The sequence below is a fragment of the Choloepus didactylus genome, chromosome 20 (assembly GCF_015220235.1).
Source record: "Choloepus didactylus isolate mChoDid1 chromosome 20, mChoDid1.pri, whole genome shotgun sequence".
Lineage (NCBI taxonomy): Eukaryota > Metazoa > Chordata > Mammalia > Pilosa > Megalonychidae > Choloepus > Choloepus didactylus.
The window spans coordinates 58883336-58905696 of record NC_051326.1 but is presented as its reverse complement, the minus strand read 5'-3'; the positions used below and the strand labels follow the sequence as shown (position 1 = coordinate 58905696).

General features: G+C 36.8%; 1 protein-coding gene across 8 annotated transcripts in view; it reads right to left on the bottom strand.

The window, feature by feature from the left end:
- TAF1B (TATA-box binding protein associated factor, RNA polymerase I subunit B) overlaps positions 1–22361 on the bottom strand; it is a 106058-nt gene that overhangs the window by 65771 nt on the left and 17926 nt on the right. Inside the window, exons 1-6 of one of the 8 annotated variants that reach the window (XM_037812994.1) lie at positions 18252–18334; positions 16847–17170; positions 14789–14886; positions 12818–12913; positions 9892–10045; positions 2756–2912 (exon numbers count right to left, since the gene is read on the bottom strand). In XM_037812994.1, the coding sequence (XP_037668922.1) occupies positions 2756–2912; positions 9892–10045; positions 12818–12913; positions 14789–14886; positions 16847–16868 (527 nt within the window). In that variant the 5' untranslated portion in view covers positions 16869–17170; positions 18252–18334. Of the gene's footprint in view, positions 1–2755; positions 2913–8842; positions 9014–9891; positions 10046–12817; positions 12914–14788; positions 14887–16846; positions 17171–18251; positions 18340–22361 lie in introns of those variants that run through there. The other 7 variants (XM_037812995.1, XM_037812993.1, XM_037812996.1 and 4 more) reach the window with 7 other exon arrangements.

Below are 22361 nucleotides of genomic sequence, written 5' to 3'. Positions count from 1 at the left end.
TCATCCCTGGGAGTCATATTCTGCATTGCCAGGGAGATTTATACCCCTGGGAGTCGGGTCCCATGTAGGGGAGAGGGCAGCGAGTTCACCTGTCGAGGCCAAGCCACCATCTCTTGCCTAAAGTACAGCAAAAGATTACCACCAACTGGGCTCCCTGCTTCCACTCTTGTTTACCTAAAATGCATTTTCCACACAGCCGCCTTAAGGATCTTTAAAAATATAAAGCAGATTCTGTCTCTCTCCTGCTTAAAACCCTCCAGTGACTTACTATCTAAAATCCAAATTCCTAATGGGTATTGGGTTGATGAAAGCATCCTGGAATTAGACAGCAGTGGTAGGTATACAATCTTGTGAATACACCACAAACCACTGGATTGCACATTTTTAAGGGTGCATTTTATCATATATGAATTATACCTCAATTAAAAAAATACAAACTCCTAACTTGGCTTATAAAGACAAAATCTGGCCTCTGCTTATTATCTTTCTGCCCTTATCCTTCTTCAAATTGTCTTACTCCAGCCACACCAGCCTTCTTTTCCTTAGTCACACTGAGCTTGCTCTTGCTTTAGAGCCTTTGCACCAGCTATTCCTTCTACCTGGAACGCCTTACCTTCTAATCTGCACATGGCTGGCACTTTCTCGTCACTGGAAATGCAGCTTAAATTCCATCTTCACAGCAAGGCCCTCCTTAACCTGAAGTAGCCAACTAGTCATTCTCTATCAGATCACTGTATTTCAATCTTCTGCAAAGCACTTCACTCTGTGATAATTTTCTTATTTTTTATGTATTTGCTCATCTATTCCCCCTCTAGTCTGAACTCAATGAGAACAGAGACTTGATCTATATGGCTCACAGATGTATCTGAAGCTTCTAGACTCCAGACTCTAGAATAATACCTGCATATAGTAGATATTCAATAAATATTTGTGGAGTGAGTAAATGTTGGTTATTGTTATTTATTACTGGTATTGTTATTGCTAGGTAGGCAGGGTCCTTAAAGACTATTATAAAAGTTATGAATTTTTCCTAAGGGTATGGATGCTGCTAAAGAATTGAAACAGGGGAGTGACATGTAGGATCAATCATCTTACAACTCTATTGCCCCAAGCACCTTAGCTCCATTCCCTGACTTGTATACCCCACAGAGAAAAATAAAAGCCCTCTAGCATACTAGATCCAATCTTCTTGAAGGCACTTTAGAATTTTCCCTGGAGAGGAAGGAGGAGGAGGATAGAAAGGGAGGGAAATGGGGGGAGGGGGTGTGGAATGGGACAGAGGGAAAGGAAAGAATAATGGTTTTGAGAGATATTTTGGAAGAATAATTGATAGGACATAATGACCAAATGTATATCTGGAGAGAGGAAAAAGCCAAGGATGATCCCTAAGTTTCTGGCTAGAGCAACAGAGTGCATGACATTTACTAAGAAAGAAAACATGAGAGAAGGAGCTAAATTAAGGAGAAAGATGGTGAGCCTCTTTTAGTCCTGCTGATTTTGAGATACCACAAAGAATCCAAGTAGTTGTGTCCAGCAGGCAGTTGCATATATGAATATACAGGTCCTGCCCTCTGCAGACAAGTTTGGGCTAGAGGTATAAATATGAGAGCCATCAGCATATAGAAGGTAATTAAAGCCATGGGAGAGGATGAGATCACTCACTGAGCAAGACGAGGTTGTAACTTAAGAGCAAAATTCATTGAATCCTGAGCTAGCTGTATGCAGACTTAATCACACCTGAGTAAAGCCTTGTCATTTGGTTGATGTAGCTAAATTCAAAGGCACTATCATCATTAACTGTGGGCATTTTCTTTAATCAAAGGGACTAGTGCCAGTAAAAATAATGATGAAGATGATAATGAAAAAACAATAACTAGCATAGAGTTTTATTATATGCCAGTCTCTGTTCTAAGTGCTTCTTATGTAGTTCTCATTACTGAAAGTAGTTAAATCCTGTGAGATAGATATTATTACTAGCTCCTTTTTACCAATGAGGAAACTGAGGCAGAGAGAAATTAAATAACTTACTTGAGTTAAGTGGCAGGGTCAGGATTTGAAGCCAGAAGAAAATCTGGTTTCAAGTCTGTGCTCTTGAAACAACTTCACAATGATTAAACCCAAATGTTACTACTTAGACTATGCATAAAGCAAGTGAAAAAAAGGAACACTGATAATTTTGGCACATCTTCTATTAAATGAGACATATTATATGCAAGGCCATAATTTACTCATTAACCATAAAACCTTGTGGATTATCTTGAAAAAGGTAAATGCTAAGTATCTGTGTAACAGGTTCTTCCAATAGTTTTGCTTTCAATTTTACCTTATCAACAAAACAACCTATATTTTAGCTCTTAGCAACACCAATATATACTTTTGTTTAGTTACTAATAACCATTTTGCCCATGTAAAGATCATCTGTTCTTCTTTCCTCTAGAAATGAAAAATACTTACTATAATACTTCTCAGATATTTAAATGTCACATTTCATCTTCAAAGCATTTTATTCACATTAGATAATTTCCCAACACTCCATATGATGTAAATACTATTATTTCCAAGATATAAATAAGGAAACCAAAGAGATGAATTACTAGCCCACAGGGTATTAAATTCCAGGGTTTAGAATTAGGTTACCCAATCTTTTCAATCCCTTCTTCAATTTAAGCCTCCCTGTAAAAATTAAACAATCCAAAGGTTATCCCCTAATTCAAGTAATCAGCAAAACCATTATCATATTAGAGGTCCAGCTTACCTCAAAAGATCTGAAAGAGTAATTGTCTCTCTCTGCCAAAGTAATGAAAGATAGCAGAAAGCAAGAGTCCTTGGTACAGTCATCTTCATAATTCCCTTTTCCTTTCGTTGTGAGTATTCAACGCCATCAAGAGATCCAGAACAGATGGATGCAGTTTCTTGGGGTATAAATTGAGATTTTAAAAAGTGCAAGAAACTATTATGGACAACAAAAGAATGAAAGCAACAAAAAAATTCAAAGTGCTGTTTTAAATTTCTTAAAATTAGGTTATAATCGGTATAACCTTTTCAAAGTGCAATTTGGCAATAAGGAGCTATAAAGGTTTAGAAGGAAATTGGCCAAAACAGTAAGTTATCTGTGGGAGTGGGATGGGGTGGGATTCTAAAGAGGAACTTGGACTGTTTCAATTTTTTTATAGTGAACATGAACACTTTTTTTAAGTAAATAAAAGGACAAACAACTAAAAAGCCAAACAAAAAATGTGTAATTCCTTTGATCCAGGTCTCAACTCACATGTCCCCTTCTCTGAGAGGTCTCACCAAATTTTTTCGCTAAAGCAGCACCTCCCTCCACCCCTATCCACCAGTCATTCTCTACCACGTTACATTATCCTCATTCATTCATTCTTTCATTCATTCAACCAATCCTTATTAGTTTCATTCTTTGTGCCACTGTTCAAGATCTGGGGAAATGGTGGTGAATGACGTCCCATCTCTCTTGGAACTTACATTCTAGTCATGGGACACAGACAATAAACAAATACAAATGGTAATAAGAATTACCTAGAAAAATAAAGCAAGGCAGGATGATAAAAAGTGGTGGGGCGGAAGGAGAGATGTGCTATTGTATACAAGGTAGTCAGTGATGCCTCTCTGATAAGGTGATATTTGAGCAGAGACCTGAATATTTCAGAGGAAGTCTCAAGGAAACCTCAGAAAGAATACTGAGTGCAGCAGCAGGAGTGTACTTCAAGGAACGGCAAGGAGATAGCGTGGCAAGAGCATCACGGGTGAGAGGAAAAGTGATAGATGATATTGGACAGGGAGTCAGAAATAACATTATGTAGGGATCTGTAAGCCATGATTTGTACTGTGGCTTTTATTCTAAGTATAGGAAGAAGCTTCTGGAGCAACATGGTCTGGTTTATGCTACCCCCACCCCCACCCCCACCCCATACATGTATTTATTTTATTACTCATCTACCCATACACTGGATAAGGAGGGTGTCAGTCACACGGTTTTTACAATCATACAGTCACAAGTTGAAGGCTATATAGTTATACAATCATTATCAAAGATCAAGGCTACTAGATAACAGTTCAACAATTTCAGGTATTTCCTTCTGGCTATTCCAATACACTAGAAACTAAAAAGAAGTATCTACGTAATGAGTCAGTAGTCATAATCATTTGTTAAATCCTAACTTCTTAGTTACAACTCCTCCTGGTTTATGCTTTTAAAAGATCACTCTCGCTGCTATGTGGAGTGTAGGGTTGTGGGAGGACAAGAGTGGAAACAGGAGATTCTATTCCAGGAGAGTGACAACAGTGACAGGGACTAGAGTGGTGGCACTGGAGGTAATGAGAAGTGGTTAGATTCTGCATATAATATGAAGGCAAAGTCACCAAGATTTGCTGATGAATTGGATATGAGGTATGGAGACAAGAATGATTCTCTACAGTTTTTGGCCCAAGCCATGAGGAAAATGGAGATGCCATTTATCGAGATAAAGAAGACTACAAAAGAGCAGGTTTGATCAGAGAGATCAAGATGTCAGAATTGCATATGTTAAGTCTGAGATCTCATTAAATATACAAATGGAAACGTTTAGGTTGCAGTTGAATATAAAAGTCTATAGTTGAGAGGAGAGGTTGAGCTACAAATTTTAGAGTCACTGGGATATACAGATGCTGTTTAAAGCCACGGCATTAGGTGATGTCACCTAAGGAGTGAGACTAGAGAAGCAGGACTAGGAATGACCCTGAGTTTGGAGAGTTTCAAACTTTCTTGTACATAAAGTATCCAAATCATTCCTCAAAATCCCTTTTTCCAAATCCTGTAAATCCTTTCTTTATAATGGAATCTTTCTTATTTATTTGTGCATTTACTATCTCCTCCCACCAGAATACAAGCACCTTGAAAGTAACGACAGCCTTGCTCACCACTGCATCCCCAGTGCCCAGAACAAGCCCCAGCACAGAGTAGGAAACCAGTAAATACTGGGTGACAAACTGATCCAGTAGTTCTAAGATTTCATCCTAGTGAGAGGATTTTAAAAACATGCAAAAATTAAAGGCCAAGGACTGTTTGTGGTAGTACTGTTTATAATATGAAAAACACAAAACAATCTAAATGCTGGGAATAAAAATTTATATGCAGTGGAATATTGTATAACAATTTATATAATGCTTTAGGGTTGGAGTTCCCAAAGTATAGCTCCTAAACCAATGGTGTTCACATCACCTGGGAACTTATTAGAAATGAAAATTACTGGGCATACCAATTTGTGTGTTAACAAGCCCTGCTGATAATTCTGATGGAAGCTAAAGTTTGAGAACCATTGTTTTAGAAGAATATATAAGGACACAGATTTCTATATTTTATGTTAAAAAATAAAACAACATGTAGTGACTTCCAGCTAAGGTGGCTGCTAGAAAACACACATTAGCCTCTGCTCTGTCCCACTATCATATTTGCAAAGGAATTTTTTTAAAGAGATAACCCAACAACAAATAACATGGAAAAGGAGACAAAAGCAATAAAATTTTAGAAGCTAGAAAGCATATGGACAGGTGATTACTGCCTTAGTGGTCCTGAGACAGTTGGATCCAAAGTTAGCAGTGGGAAAAGCCAAAATACAATTTAATTTTTCACTAGGGACCCCTAAAAATGGCTCAGGAATTGGATAAGCCAGGTACCCCTGAAAAAAGGGTGAAGGTAGGGCTAATACCAGGAGGACTGTTTGAAAGTCTGATTAGGAGGCAGTTAGATATCCAGATTCCTATCCCAACTCCATGTAGCCAAGAACTGCCCCTCCCCGATCTTGGCAGATAATTGGAAATTTCTTCTCTAGAAAAAGGAAAACAAAGTCTCTGAAATAAGGCACGCCAGTTTCTCAACATACAGTTGACAGTAAGGGTACCTTTTTGAAAACGGGGATGAAGTGAAAGTTTACATAATGAGTATCAAGACAACCCCTATTCCCTTGGGCCTCCTTCCACCCAGTGCCCAGAACACAGCCAGGATGACAGCCTCAAAACAGAAGACTCAATGAGACTTCTCTGGGGACTCTGATCAGCTCAGGAGACAAAGAGCTAAACACTGGACAACACTGGAGGTTTACTAAGAACTCAGCTGACAAGACTCACCCATTGCTACAAAATTTTTAATCAACTTTTCAGTACTCTGTTCTTAAAAAGGAATAGCCATCTTGGGCTTACCAAACATTTGAAGCAAACCTCTACTATAAAAAGCAGAGGCCAAAGCAAGCAAATCAGGGAGGAAATGTCCTTAATGTCCTCAGAGAAATAAGAAAAGATGCTCCACAAAAGTGAGGGAGTAAACCAGGAAAGAAGAGGTAATGCGATACAGGTCATAGGGATCCAACAAAAGAGAGGTGATTGGAATCCTCAGGACAGTGACTAGAAGCCTCAGGAGAGATCCCAAAGAGATTACACACACTAAATCCGAGCAGGTCAGAGGTTCCAGAGAAACTTCTTCAAGATGAAACTGACAGAATACCAAAGGTATCAAGAGGAGAGTTTCAGAACTGGGAGGAAGTGTAGGGATACAATGGTAATAAAGTATAGATCAGTAATAAATAAATAGAAAACCAAACAAATAATAAAATAAGACAATTATCAACTTATACAGAAAAAGTAATCACAGCAAGCTACCTGGCTTAGTTCTGAATAGTATCTATACATTTATAATAATTTCAACACTAAATACTGATCTAGTAAAAAATTATAATGTAATTATACTGAGAAGACAGAATGATAATTACACTGGAAGACAGCACATAATTGTTTGCTGTTGATTACATGGGGAGGAGGGGTAGAGAAGGAGGCATGAAAAAGAGCTAAAACACCATCTTCCATAGCAGGAATTCAATAGTTACCTAGAAGCTATTATTTTAAGACATGGAGGTTTCAAAATTTGAAAATGAATGATTCTTGGGAACAAGACTTTTGAGGACACATTGGACGGCAACTTTCTATAACAAGCCTTTTAGTTCTATTTGTATTACACACATATATAACTCTGATAAAAATTTTTAAAGAATGAAGAAATACCTTACATTCTTGCAAAAACAAACCCAAAAATTCTTTCCCTTTCTCTCTCTCTATACATGAATAAAAAGCTGTCTACTATAGTACTATAGAACTCCTAGAAGATAATGTAGGGAAATATCAAGATCTTGTATTAGGAGGTCACTTCCTAGACCTCACTCCCAAAGCACAAGCAAGAAAAGAAAAAACAGATAAATGGGAACTCCTCAAACTTAAAAGCTTCTGTACCTCAAAGGAATTTGTCGAAAAGGTGAAGAGGCAGCCAACTCAATGGGGAAAATTATTTGGAAACCATGTATCTGACAAAAGACTGATATCTTGCATATATAAAGAAATCCTACAACTCAACGACAATAGTACAGATAGCCCCATTATAAAATGGGCAAAAGATATGAAGAGACAGTTCTCTGAAGAGGAAATACAAATGGCAAAAAAACACATGAAAAAATGTTCACCAGCTATTAGGGAGATGCAAATTAAGACCACAATGAGATACCATCTCACACCAAATAGACTGGCTGCCATTAAACAAAGAGGAAACTACAAATGCTGGAGAGGATGTGGAAAAATTGGAACTATTATTCATTGTTGATGGGACTGTACAATGGACAGCCACTCTGGAAGACAGTCTGGCGGTCCCTTAGAAAACTAGATATAAAGTTACCCTTCGATCTATCAATTTCACTTCTTGGTATATACCCAGAAGATATGAAAGCAGTGACACAAACAGATATCTGCACACCAATGTTCACAGCAGCATTACTCACAATTGCCAAGAAATGGAAACAATCCAAATGTCCTTCAACAGATGAGTGGATAAATAAAATGTGCTATATATACATGATGAAATACTACACGGCTGTAAGAAGGAATGAGTTCGTGAAACATGACAACATGGCTGAACTTGGAAGACGTAATGTTGAGTGAAATAAGGCAGGCACAAAAAGAGAGATATTGTACGTTACCACTAATGTGAACACTGAAAAATGTAAAATAAATGGCTTATATTGTAGAATACAGGGGACCTAGCAATAGACAGCAAATAGTGAAGGGGGAACGAAAATCTAATAAGAACAGATAAGTTATGGAGGGTAAACTTAATGTTATGGGAATGCTCAGGAATGACTATGGATTGTTAATTTTTGGAGGGTATGGTAGGAACAAGTTGGCAGCAATGAAGTTATTTTAGGTTGTTTTTCTTATTCCTTTGTTTGGTTATAGTTATTTTCTTGGGGTATGGTAGGAACAGGTTGGAAGCAATGTAGTTATTTTAGGTTATTTGGTTTTTCTTATTCCTTTGTTTTGGTTTTGTCTGAAATGTTTTTTTATTGTTTGTTTTTTAATTTTTTGATGAAGTTAAAAAAAACAATGAATGAGTATTAAAAAAAGTAAATAAGCAAATGAACAATGGGGGGAGGAGGGGAATGGAATGTTTTGGATGTTCTTTTTTATTTTAATTTTAATTTTTTTTTTTTGCAGTAATGAAAATGTTCAAAGATTGATTGTGGTGATGAATGCACAACTATATGATGATACTATACACAACTGATTGCACACTTTGGAGGATTGTATATTATGTGAATATATCTCAGCAAAATTGCATTTTAAAAAAATGCTGTCTACTACACCACTAGTGATTATTTCTGGTTCTTTTCTTCTTGACTGTATTTTATGGTTTTACAGTAAGAACTGTATGAATAGCTATTTTTAATATAAAAATGAAAATCAAGCTTTAGGGCTCATCATTTATTAAAAAAACAAAAACCCTTAACACAGGTGAAAAAAAAAACAATACCTTAGAAGGAATTATTGTCTTCTTTCAAAAAAAAGTTTTGGATGTTTTTAGATTTGCAGTCTTTTGGGCCAGTTTGAGTTCAATCTTGTCTGAAAGTATGGAGAAGAAAACTCTAGCAGTTCAGTGCTTCTGAATTTTTTTCTATGATTCTAACTTTATTTCTTTTAACACAAAAAGTAACTTATCTGATATCTATATCACTGTGCAGCCTAGCAAGAAATGAAGATATGCTAAGAAAACGAATTTTTAAACTTTGTAGGGCAGGGGGTTTGCAAAGAAGCAGTATGTACAGGAAATGTTTTGTTGAAAACTTTATATATACACATTTAACCCAGATTTCAATAAACAATCCTTAACATCAGAAGTTTTGGGAGCTGTCTCCCAAAGAACTCTATCAGTACAGTTCAGGATTCTAGTAAACTATAATAAAACTCTGGTTTGTTCTCTGAGGTCTGTTTTCTATCACATTAAAAAGAAAAAAAAAGTAGTGAGGAAACAAAATCATGAATAAATGCTTCGGAGAGAAGGTCTATATCTGAAACCTTAAATATAATCCCTTATCTATTTCAAATTATTAAGTCAGAAAGTAAGACACAAGCACACTAGTAATCTAGTAAGGTTTACTCAATTTGCTTTAGTTATCTTTGACTCTTGTCTATCTTACTATATAGCTAAGTTCTATTGTTCCTCCCCTGCTACTTTCCTTACAGACGGTGAAAACCCTGACATATAGGATATATCGCATATGATATGACATACATAATTCCTACATATAAACGATCAGTTTTGAACTAACTTTCTTTCTGGATTTACTTATTCTTTATCTAACTTCTTTTAAAATCACACAAAAATACTCATGTGGAGACTACGTGCCTTTCTTTTAATTGCACTAAGACTTCATTTAATTTACCTTTTTTCTAGCCATGTCCTTCAGCGAGTCATTCCTCCTTGCTACGCCAAGTCCCCGTCCTTGTAATATGAGGAGAGTAGACTAAACTATTTTTAAGACATTTTACCAGCTTTAAAATTCTAGACATTTTCATTTTTACCTGATTGTGATGCTTTGATGGTGGGGAAAGATTTTTGAGTGTTGACATCAGACTGTGATTCTGCTCCACTTTCAACCAAAAAAGGAAAGCTAAGGTCACTTAGCAGCTCAGGTTCACTATCCCAGTCTGAATGACTTGGGTTATTTTCTAAAACCTATTTGCAAAATAATATAATAAAATTATTGCGTAAGAGTTTAAGACACAATTTCCATCAATGTAAACAATTCCTGACCTTCACATACACCATAAAAGAAACTACTCTAGAGAGCTGCAACTGTCTGCCAAAACCTTTACTTTTGAAACCTGCTCTCTGGAAGCTCCCACATCGCTTCTCAGAAAGGGCCACAGACATGGGTGCGGCAAGGCAATGGGCTGCCAGCATAAGCATCAGGTTTCATTGTTCTCCCACTAACATCTCTCTTGGGGCTCTAGTATCTACACCAAGAAAAACACCCACGAACACCAGCCTGCTTCTCTTTACAGCACCTACCTTGTACATTTGTGTCTTGCTAATTCCATTTCTCCTGCCTGGATGTACTTTCTTCTCCCTCTCTCCAATTCATCACTTAATGTATTATGCAGTCTTTCCAACCCATTCTTATTCAATGATTTCTAGCTTCTTTGAATTCCTGTAGCATTCATGGCTTATAACACTTAACTGACAATGATATACTACCTCATTCCATTGTTTAGTTTCCACACATGTACAGCTGAAACAGAATGACCTACGAAAGATAAGCTGGCTGGCTAATTAAGGGCCTCATTAGCTGACCTTACCTTGGGGAATTGATCATAGGTCAAAAAGTTGGGCTCTTGCCTTGCAAGCCAAGAAACTTGATCTTATTAACAGGAGATAAATCTCACATTAAGGAAGCTCACAACAGAATGAAGTAAGAAACCAGGCTACTTAGGTGTGAACTCTGTCAAGCACATTTGCTCCCTATAGGCAAGTCACATGAGAGGTAAGATACACTATAAAACTGGCTGATGAGCATGGTATCATTGAGAAAACTGAAGCAACCAGAAGGAAACTTCCACAGGTTCCCACAGGCAACTACCTGCCAGCATCTCAACCCACACCCTCTGCCCTTTGCTTCTAATGAACTATCCAAGAGCCTATCTAAAGGCAGTTTCTCCGGGTACTAGCTGCCACCCCTCTCCTCTACTCAAAGATAACACTCACTTCTCCACTCTCTCTTTGCATCATTATCTAATTTTTCCTCCCTCCTATATCAGTCCTATCAGTGCACAAATATGCTATCATATCTCCTACTTAAAAAACAAACAAAAACTTTCCCTCGAGTCCAGCTACTGCATCATTTCTTTGTACTTCTTTGCCACAAAACACCTCGAAAGAGTAGTACAGACTTGCTGTCTCCAATTCCTCTCCTCTCGGTCTATCTTAGGCCCTATTCCAATCAAGCCTTGGATCCTCCTGTTCCACTAATCAAATTTGAGCCCTCTTCCTTCCTGACCTACCAGCAGGCTTTATCACAGTTCATCACTCTTTATCTTCTTGAAACCCTTTGTTCTCCTGGTTTCCAGAATGCCACCCTCACTCTCTTGGGTCTCCTCCTATCTTACCAGCTGCACGTTCTCAGAATCCTATGCCAGTTCTTCTGTTTTCCCAGACATTTTAACCCTAGAGTGGCCCAGAGCTCAGTTTTTTGTCCTCTTCTTTATCTTCACTCCTTGATGATGTCACCTGATCTTTCGGTCTTAAATACTATCTACTATATATTTTTTAGTCTCAGATACACTGCTTTTTCTCCATATTTTAACATCTCTGAGATCAGGATGCATCTTACAATGAATGGCATGTGACAGTTTAATTTGCAGCATTATTTTCTTTCTTAGCGGTACATAATGGTACATTTTACAATTGACAGTATTTTAGATTTGATGCTTATGGTATAAGATGACAAATGCTAAATGTGTATCTCCAGCCCAGAACTCTCTCCAGAAAACTCCAGACTTGTTTATCAAGCTGCGTACTTGACACTTCCTCTTGAATGTCTAATAGCAATCTCAAACTTCACATGTCCAAAACCGTACTGATCTTCCTATTCCACCTGCCATTTTAGTTGGCGATAATGCCATCCTCTCAGCTTCTCAAGCCAAAGATTAGAGCTATCCCTGACTTCCCTCCTTCTCTCACACCCAATATCTAAGCCATCAGGAAATTCTATTGGCTCTACTTCAGAGTATTTCTAGCATCCTACCACTTATCATCTCCACTGCTATCATTTGGTCCTAGCCACCATCACTAAAACCTATATATGGAACCCATGAGAACTCAACCAAACAAGGAAACTGTGTCAAGGTCCCAAGCTGTTAACAAATTTGTGTAAAATGGATTCCGAATCTCTTCCACTCAGCCCTGGAGAGTAAGTATTACCCATTGAACATATCAAAGATTCTCAATCTTGCTCCTCTCAGCAGTGGAATCCTCCCTCATCCAAACAAAATTTCCCATGCCACACTTATAAAGCAGTTAAAAGCAAACTGCTAAAAGTATAAGCTGCTCTGGTGGACACAGGGTTGGGGCACCCAGATTTACTTTTCTTCATGAAAAGGCTTCTGGGAAGAGATGATAACTGAGATGAATCTTAAAATAAAATGTAAAGAAAGTAGATATTCCAAGCAAAGGGAGTAACATATTCAAGAAAAATAATTTTTTAAATAGTACAAAGACAGAAATTCCTTAAGCTTCTACCTTTTAACCACAAATTTCAATCAGGCAAATAATAAGTCAAATTTACTTCCTATTTTTGGATCAATGACCTTGTCTTTCTGCCTCTTCACCGAAAATCCTCCGACAGGTATCATAATCCCAGATACTCAAATTGGTCATGAATCCATCTTCACCTCTACATCCCACTAAAAAATGTCTATTTTAGTCCTGTTCTTAAAATCTGTGACTTACCACAGCTTTCCTTTTAGTGGTATAAACTGGGTTTTTACAATATGCCTGCTTGCTCTTCTGCAGATAGCGCTTCCAAAAATTATGCAAAACTTCATTCTAAGGCAGAAGGGAAATGAGTGATAATTCAGGTTATAATTACAAATACACAGGTACATCTATAACACAGAATTATTTGTACTTTAAATATTGTCTCTGATCTAAAATGTATTCATACTGCTTTTCCTTAAAAAAATTATCAAAATATCAGGCATGTTGTGCACACTGAATAAATCCTTCATCTTAGAGTTTAGAGAAAGAAGGGCTTAAAGGTAACCGAGTTGAATCCTTTCCTTTTGCAAGTGAAGTAAATGAAGAATGAGAGAAAGAGAACAACTCATACAGCAACTACGTTCCTAACTGGAACCAAAGCTGCCATCAGATGTGCTGCCCTACTGTCCCCCAGCCCCAGTTAAAGTAAAACAAAACAAAAGAGTTCCCATTTATTCATCACCTACTATGTACTAGGCATCCACTAGTTCCAACATAACACTGCATTTTATGGCTGAAGAAGCTGAGGCTCAGAAGTTAAGGAAATTGGCCAAGATGACCAGTCAATAAGCAGAAAAGCCACAACTAGGATTTGGAGTCAGTTCTGATTCTAGGGCCTGAGATCTTAGCATAATACCATTCCTGTGCCATTTAACTGACCAGCTCTAAACAGTTAGGCTCACTGGCTAATAACAGAGAAACTTTTCAGAATTAACCCCTGATGAAGTGGGTGGAAAGCTGTATACAGGAGTAAACTCTACTACAGTTATAAAGTATGACTATATAAAACTACTCATAAACATTTATACATAGAATGAGCACACAGGGAAAAACTGGATTCACAAATCCCCAGAGCAGCAGCAATCTTCCCCAATGCAATGACCATCACAGGTAAGCCTTGAGGGGTTTCTGTTTCTGAATTTTTAATTTCTCTGATACTTTTTAGGGTAAGCCCAGAGTCCACTGAGGCCATGCACTGGTCTGGAGGTCATTCCTTTTGGCTTGCCCCAGATGCTGCTTTGAACAGCAGTCTCCTCTACTAAACTTTCCTTGGTGACTTCAGTCCAAATTAAATTTTCTTCCTTTTCTTTTTGCTCTTATCATCACTTTATGAGCATATCATCACATAATTTTATGTTTACTCATTTCACAAATGCATAACTCTCTGCCCAACCAGGCTGATTTTCTTAGCACTTAGTTTCCAGCGATGGGCATGAAGTAAGTGTTCGATAATCACTTACCGCTAAATAACTGGCTTTTCAAAGAATTCCTGGAATCACCTCAACTAGATGAGGAAATAGGAAATTCAAATAATAGTAGGGATATTATGTTACTCCAGGGAGGGAGCACAGTCAAGTGTGGTCCCTGGACTTGCAGGCTCAGGGTCACCTGGGAACCTGTCAGAAATGCAAATTCTTGGGCCCTACTCCAGACCTACTAAATCAGAAACTCTGGAAATAGGGACCAGCAATCTGTGTTTTAACAAGCCCTCCAGGTGATTCTGATGCACATTCAAATTTGAAAGCCTCTGGTTTAATATATAATTCCCCACAGTGCATTCCATGGAACTCAAATTCCGATCAAGGCTATGCACAAGCATTCGCACACCAAAAGATTTTGTTTTCAAATGAATACTGCATACTACATCCCCTTGGAAATTAAACAAGTCCTTTGTTTTACCCAATGTTTCCTAAATATCTGAGGACTAAATACAACTTTTTAAATTTCCTTTTACACATATTGCTTATTTACATCCTGTAGAACATACTTTGGGAATTGCTGGTTCAGTAAAAGGATTAAAACAAAAACATGAGAAAAATGATTCTCCCAATAGCCCTGGTGTTATTACTGATAATCCTACTTTTCTCTTTAGTTCCACTCTAAATCTTAGTGCTCTTCAAACATCAAAATGTGAAGCTAACATCTAGAAACAAATAAACTTACCTTTAATTCTGGGCCTACCCCAAGGGTCTTTAAGGCTTCTGCTTGTTGATAAAGTATGTACTGAAAACCTTCACACACATACCAATCCCAGCCTTTCTCTAAAGGACAAATAACATACTTTAGACACTCACATTCCTAGTTTACTAAGTGCAGTGCCACTACATAATTACAATTTGTGTTTTACACATCACAACTTGGATTCTTTTATACCTCTAAACAGAGTTTCCACTCTTATATTTCTTGTTTCCAATCTGGCAAATCTGTATACTAACGCTAACACTAAACATCATTTTTTATAATTTACCATTTTAAGTGTTTTCAATTATCTATAATTTTCTGAAGGGTCAGCCTAAAAGGCAGAAAAATGAATAGTCACCGTGTTAAAAAAAAAAAAAAAAGTGAGCAACTAGGTGAATGAACCTTAAAGACATTGAGTGAAATAAGCCAGAAACAAAAGAACAAATATTTTAAGGTGTCACTAATATAAACTAATTATAATGAGCAAATGCTGAGAATTGATTTCGAGAGCATGGGTTATCAGGGGATACATCAGGAGCAGAGATTGGGAAATCAATGATGAAGGAATACAGAATGTTCAAAAAGGCTTATTGTAAAGGTTCCTAGATTGTAAACTCTAATGGCAGTCACATTTATTCCTGAGTTTTAACTGTTATTGCTAAATTCTAAGATGCTGAGAACCTAGTAGTTCCCTGGAAATTTGAGTATCTGTATGACACCTGAGACTCAAAGTTAGAATACTGCAGCTCTGAAAGTCAGCATTACTCCACACAGCAATTGTTGAAGAAGCTGAAAAAGAGATCAGACTTCAATTAGAGATATGAATGAAATGGACCTGGTTAGGACTAAGGCAAATTAGAATACAGGGTAAAAGATGATATTGACTGGATTTTAAAATTTCAACTTCTGGTGTGAGACCAAAGAAAGATTTATTTGGTACCAAATTTATATTTTCTATAGCACATTATCTAATTTAACCTGTCTGATTAGTTTATTTAAACAATATAATTACATGGAACCTAGAATAGGGAATGAGATCTCATCATTCTGTACAGGCTAATGTAATACCCCAGTATATCCTAGAATATTTTGGGCAGAAAATAAAAAAAGTATTTGCAAAGTCTCCTTGAAGGACTGGGGAAAAAAAAGGAGTTATTAAATTTCCCCACCTGAGGAATTCCTGCTATTTTCTTAAGCAGTAGGGCTCCCATTTTAATAAGACAACCCTCGATCTGGAGGCTTGCCCTTATGAAGCTTATCCCTCCAATGGCAAAACCAAGCGTACTTATAACTATGTCTAAGAGTCACCCCACAAGAACCTCTTTTGTTGCTCAGATGTGGCCTGTATTTCTAAGCCAACTCTGCAAATATATAGGTAATGGAGGGGTGGGGGATAAGGGGTATGGGATGTTGTGGGTCTTCTTTTTTGCTTTTATTTTATTTTTTGGAATAATGAAAATGTTCTAAAATTGATTACATTGACGAATGCAAAACTATTTGATACTAGTGTGAGCCACTGACTGTATATTTTGGATGGATTATATAGTGTGTGAATATGTATCAATAATATTGCATTTATTAAAAAAAGTTAATTGTTTCTAAATGTATATTTTACTTAGTCAGTGCCCAGCAGAATCCTAAATTACTCATTCACTGCTTCCACCACTCTATTCCAACTCACAAAGGAAACAATGAATATTTGGTGAACGAATGAAAAAAGTCTAGATGTGATGGACCAGAAGTAGAGGAAAGCAATAAGAACATTCACAGAAAATTAACTGCTCACAGGTAGTCTGCTTTTTTGGAAAAGGGTCTAGGTTATCACGAGAAACTGAAAGCCAGGAAACTAATACGCATTGACCTGTGCCCAGGTACCAAGTGTGTGCTAAGTATTTTAAGTAGGTTAATTCCTTTGATCCTCAAACAACCCTTAGAGATTGTAAAGAAATCTGCCAACACAACAGATAGAACTATATGTTTAACTATAACTACCACTTAAAGAAAAAGTTAAAATCTGATAGGAGCCTTAAACGTTTTTACCTCTCACTGCTGGACGAATCATCAGCACTTCCTTCACATAGCCTCTGAAGTTTGTTAACCTAAGATTCCAAGATCTCCTCTCCCCTGCAGGATGCCACAGGACTCTTGCTCCTCTCCCTCACCTAAACGTCACAAGAGCTCTCCGTTCCTGCTGACTATCACAATTCCGAGAAAGGCTCTCGAGTTGTAGGTGCCTATAATTTTGATGTACTGGGAGTTGAGAGAGTTTAAACTCTTCAGGCTGTGTACAGGTGCACTCTCTTCGTCCTGCACACTGTTCTTAGAAATTGATCAAGTCATATTTTAAATCCTGAGTTTTTGGTCCTGTTGTATTATATAACAAATGGTATTACAATTCTCATTTTACAGATGAAGAAACAAAAGACAAAGAGGCTGAATATAAGACACTTGTCAACCGATTTGAAACTCCTGAAGTTCTGTCAGCAATTTATGTTTAAACTACAAATCTGAATGCTTTAGACTGGTTAAGTCCACACTAAACAGGTTTCACACTAATTAAATTTAAAATTAATCAGGTTTTAGTCTAATATAAATAGTCACTAGAAAAGGTTAAAGAGGAACATGAGTCAACATTTAGGCATTCTCTCTGCTATTCATCTAAAACACCAAAGTATTTCATAGGGACATTTCGTTTATATCAAACGTATGCCGAGTGTGTGCGTTTGTGTGTGTGTCTGTATACAATATTCTTAAAGCTACCTCATGTAGTGGAGTATACCATTAATATTACCCTGGTTTCAAACTTAAGAATCTGGTCCTAAAGTAGTTAATGTCATAGAAATAAAAAGCATTAGTTAGAACCTCAGGTTCTTCTCAATAATAGCTAATTATATGTATTCACTGGATTAACGAAATAGATTACCTTTCAAAACACACCCATGCTGAAGCTATCTTAAGGGAAAATAATTTCCTCTATTATAGAAAGGTGTGTTCAAAATTCACTGTGAGAAATGGATTTCTGAAAGTTGAATATCATGTTTAACTGGCCTACCCTGACAATTCCAGTTGAACCGTTTCAGAAAACAAGCATTTTTGTTCAAAAGCACAGAAAATCGTATTCATAACAGATACATAACAGAAGAGCATATGCCAGTAGATACAGAAGAATGTATGCTCCCTCTGTTAATGTTTCTTGCATAACAGTTGCTCCACTAGATATGCAACTCATTAACAAAAAGCAGGATTAAGAAATGAGCTTCCAATTATACCATCAAGAGTTAACCCACTTTAATGCCAGTTTAGATTACCTGCTAAAAAATCTGGCATTTTCTCTAGAATCTATTTAAAGTTCCATTCCATGTCCCCAAACCATGAAGGTAAAAGAAAATTAAAGAGGTATCATGACATGTGGTTAAAAAATGTTAAACACATACAAAGAGCATACCAAGTTTTCTTTTTTTTTTAAGTCCCCGGTTGATGGCTTGTATCTTGGTATTAGGAATAGCCTCAGTGTTTATAACTTCCTTAGATCTCTGCAGGAAACAGAAACAATTAAAAAGATAGTTTTACATCCCCCAAAACATATTTTTAAGTATGCTCTGGAAAGCATGATGAACCAAATTGTGAGTGCCAGGAAAAATGAAGGTAAAATTACTGCTTTTTCACTCAAAATTTCTTATTATGTAAAACAATCCTGGAACATAAGTATCTGTTAAAATGATTAAACTTTTATTTTAAATCACTTTTTAACTTGGTCAAACCAAACAGATACAGTAGTCAAATTTAGTCACTTTGTTCTCTATCCAAAACACACTTGGGAATTAAAACAATTTCTGCCTTTATTGTAATCAACAAAGCCTAAGCAACATACATTCTACTTTTGAATATGTTTGAATAATATTCAAAAACAGCTTTCACTTCTGAAATTATAAAAGTATAATTTTTAATTTTTAATCAAACTTACTGAATTTTAAAATGACTAAGTAGTGAGTACAATTCATACTACAAAGTCTTCAATTCCCAGTGCTCTCAAGGGCACACTCACAACCAAAAATAAACCTGTCAACCCTAAGAGGCAACAAAAGGAGTGAAAAAAAAGACCTGTAGAGGCAAAACAAAAACAAACAGAAAGATCAAGATTTCTGGAAAAGGAATACAAGAAAGGAAGCTTTCTCTTGGGGGTGAAACAATGGCACAAACAGTACAATCTGAAACACTGTACTTGCAAATCCAGGGCAAGAATCAGATGAAGAGCTGAAGAAATCTCATCAGCTAAACAGTCAATTCTAAAGGTCTAGAATAAGTTGAACCAACTGTCAAAGAATAGCCTTAACACAAAGCCAATCAACAATAAAACCCCAGGCAAGAGAGAGAAACCTTCAGAGTAAATGCACCAGGACAATCAGATGCCTAGGCATCAGCAAAAAATTATAAGCCATACCAAGAAACAGGAAGATATGGTCCAGTCAAATGAACAAATTAAACTCTGGAGGAGACACAAAATTTGGACCAACTAATCAAACATGTTCAAACAAATCTCCTAAATCAATTCAAGGAGATGAGGAAAATATGCATAAAGAGATAAAGGATATAAAGAAGATGCTAGGCGAGCATAAAGAAGAATCTGAAAGTATATAAAGATACATAGCAGAAATGACGGGAATGAAAGGCACAATAAAACAGACTAAAAATACATTAGAACTCACTTATTAGCTCAAGCAGCTTTGCGGTCATTATTGCTAGATTTTCTAAATATAGGATCATGTCATCTGCAAAGAGCAACAGTTTTATTTCTTCCTTTCCAATTTAGATACCTTTTATTTCTTTTTCTTGAAATTGCTCTAGCTAGAACTTCTAGCACAATGTTGAATACCAGTGGTAACAGTGGGCATCCTTGTCATGTTCCCAATCTTAGAGGGAAAGCTTTCAGTTTCTCACCACTGAGTATGACGTTAGCTGTGGGTTTTTCATGTATGCCCCTCATGTTGAGGAAGGTTCCTTCTATTCCTAGTGTTCTAAGTATTTTTACCAAGAAAGGATACTGAATTTTGTCTCATGCCTTTTCTGTGCCAGTTGAGATGACCATGTGTTTTTTCCTTTTTAATCTGTTAATATGGTGTATTACATTAATTGATTTTTTTGTGTTGAACCACCCTTCCATAACTGGAATAAAACCCACTTGGTCTTGGTATGTAATTCTTTTAATATGCTGTTGGATTCTATTTGCAAGTATTTTGTTGAGGACTTTTGCATCTAAATACATTAGAGAGACTAATCTGAAGTTTTCTTTTCTTGTAGTATCTTTATCCAGCTTTGGTATTAGGATAACGTTGGCTTCATAGAATGAGTCAGGTAGTGTCCCCTCTTCTTCAATTTTTTGGAAGAGTCTGAGTAGGAATGGTATTAATTCTTCTTGGAATGCTTGGTAAAAACTCAACCTGTGAAGCCGTTCCGTCCTGGGTTTTTCTTCGTCAGGAGGTTTTTGATGACTGATTCGATTTCTTTACTTGTGATTTACTTGTGATTGGTTTGTTGAGGTCTTCCATTTCTTCTCTAGTCAGTGTAGGTTATTCATGTGTTTGTAGGAAGTTGTCCAGTTCATATAAGTTGTCTAGCAAGTTGTAGAGCTTGTTGATAAGCTCTACATAATGCAAGTACTTTGCATAATTTCAATCTTTTTAAATTTATTAAGACCTGTTTTGTGCCCCAGCATATGGTCTATCCTTGAGAATGTTCCATGAGCACTTGAGAAGAATGTGTATCCTGTTGTTCTGGGATGTAGTGTTCTATGTATGTTGTTACGTCTAGTTCATTTATCATATTATTTAGGTTCTCTGTTTCTTTATTATCTTCTGTTTAATTGTTCTATCTATTGGAGAGAGTGGTGTGCTGAAGTCTCCTACTATTATAGTCAAGTCGTCTATTACTCCCTTCAATTTTGCCAGTGTTTCACTCATGTGCCTTCAATTTTGCCAGTGTTTCACCCATGTAACTATCTATGCTCCTAATCAAGGTGCACCCTGATTAGTTATGACTGTTATTTCTTCTTGTTGAACTGCCCCTTTTATTACTATATAGTGTCCTCCTTTATCTCTTATAACATTTTTGCATTTAAAGTCTATTTTGTCTTATATTAGTACAGTTACCTGAGTTTTCTTTTGGTAACTACTTGCCTGGAATATATTTTTCCATCATTTCACTTGCAACCTATTTGCATCTTTGGGTCTAAGACGTGTCTCATGTAAACAGCATACAGAGGGATCCTATTTTTTAATCCATTCTGCCAATCTGTGTCTTTTGATTGGGGAATTTAAACAATTAACAGTCAAAGGTATTACTATAAAGGCAGTTCTTGATTCAACCATCTTATCCTTTGTTTTTTATTTGTCAGGTCTATTTTTTCTCTCTCTCCTTTTATCCTTTAAGTTACCCTTACTGAGATTTAATTATTAAAGCCGCCTCCCCCTCCCTAACCGCTCAGACACACGTCCCATATGCACGGTGGGCAACACCAACTACACACACAAGCTTGGTGCACCAACTGGACTCAACAAGACTCACACCCCCACTCACCACAAAGTGAGGGAGAACTGACTCAAGGGGAACAGGTAGCTTGCAGATGCCACCTGCTGGTTAGTTACAGAAAGTGTACTCCATGAAGCTGAAGATCTGACAAATTAGAGATAAGGGTTTGAATTGGTCTATGTACACTAAAAGAACCTTATCAAGTTAAGCAAATGCCAAGAGGCCAAAAACAACAGAAAATTTTAAAGCATATGAAAAAACCAGATGATATGGATAACCCAAGCCCAAACACCCAAATCAAAAGATAGGAGGAGACACAGTACTTGGAGCAATTAATCAAAGAACTAAAGATGAACAACCAGAGCATGGCACAGGATATAAAGGACATGAAGAAGAGCGTGGCACAGGATATAAAGGACATCAAGAAGACCCTAGAAGAGCATAAAGAAGAATTATAAGAGTAAATAAAAAAAACAGACCGATCTTATGGAAATAAAAGAAAATGCTGACCAAAATAAAAAGATTCTGCATACTCATAGTATAAGACTAGAGGAAGCTGAACAGCGAATCAGTGACCTAGAGGATGACAGAACAGAAAACAAAAGAACAAAAGAAAGAATGGGGAAAAAATAGAAAAAATCAAAATGGATCGCAGGGATATGATAGATAATATAAAATGTCCAAATATAAGATTCTTTGGTGTTCCAGAAAGGGAAGAGAAGGGTAAAGGTCTAGGAAGAGTATTCAAAGAAACTGTTGGGGAAAACTTCCCAACCCTTCTACACAATATAAATACACAAAGGATAAATGCCCAGCGAACTCCAAATAGAATAAATCCAAATAAACCCACTCTGAGACATATTCTGATCAGAATGTCAAATACTGAAGAGAAGGAGCAAGTTCTGAAAGCAGCAAGAGAAAAGCAATTCACCACTTACAAAGGAAACAGCATAAGACTAAGTATTTTCTACTCAGCGGCCACAGTGGAGGTGAGAAGGCAGTGGCATGACATATTTAAAATTATGAGAAA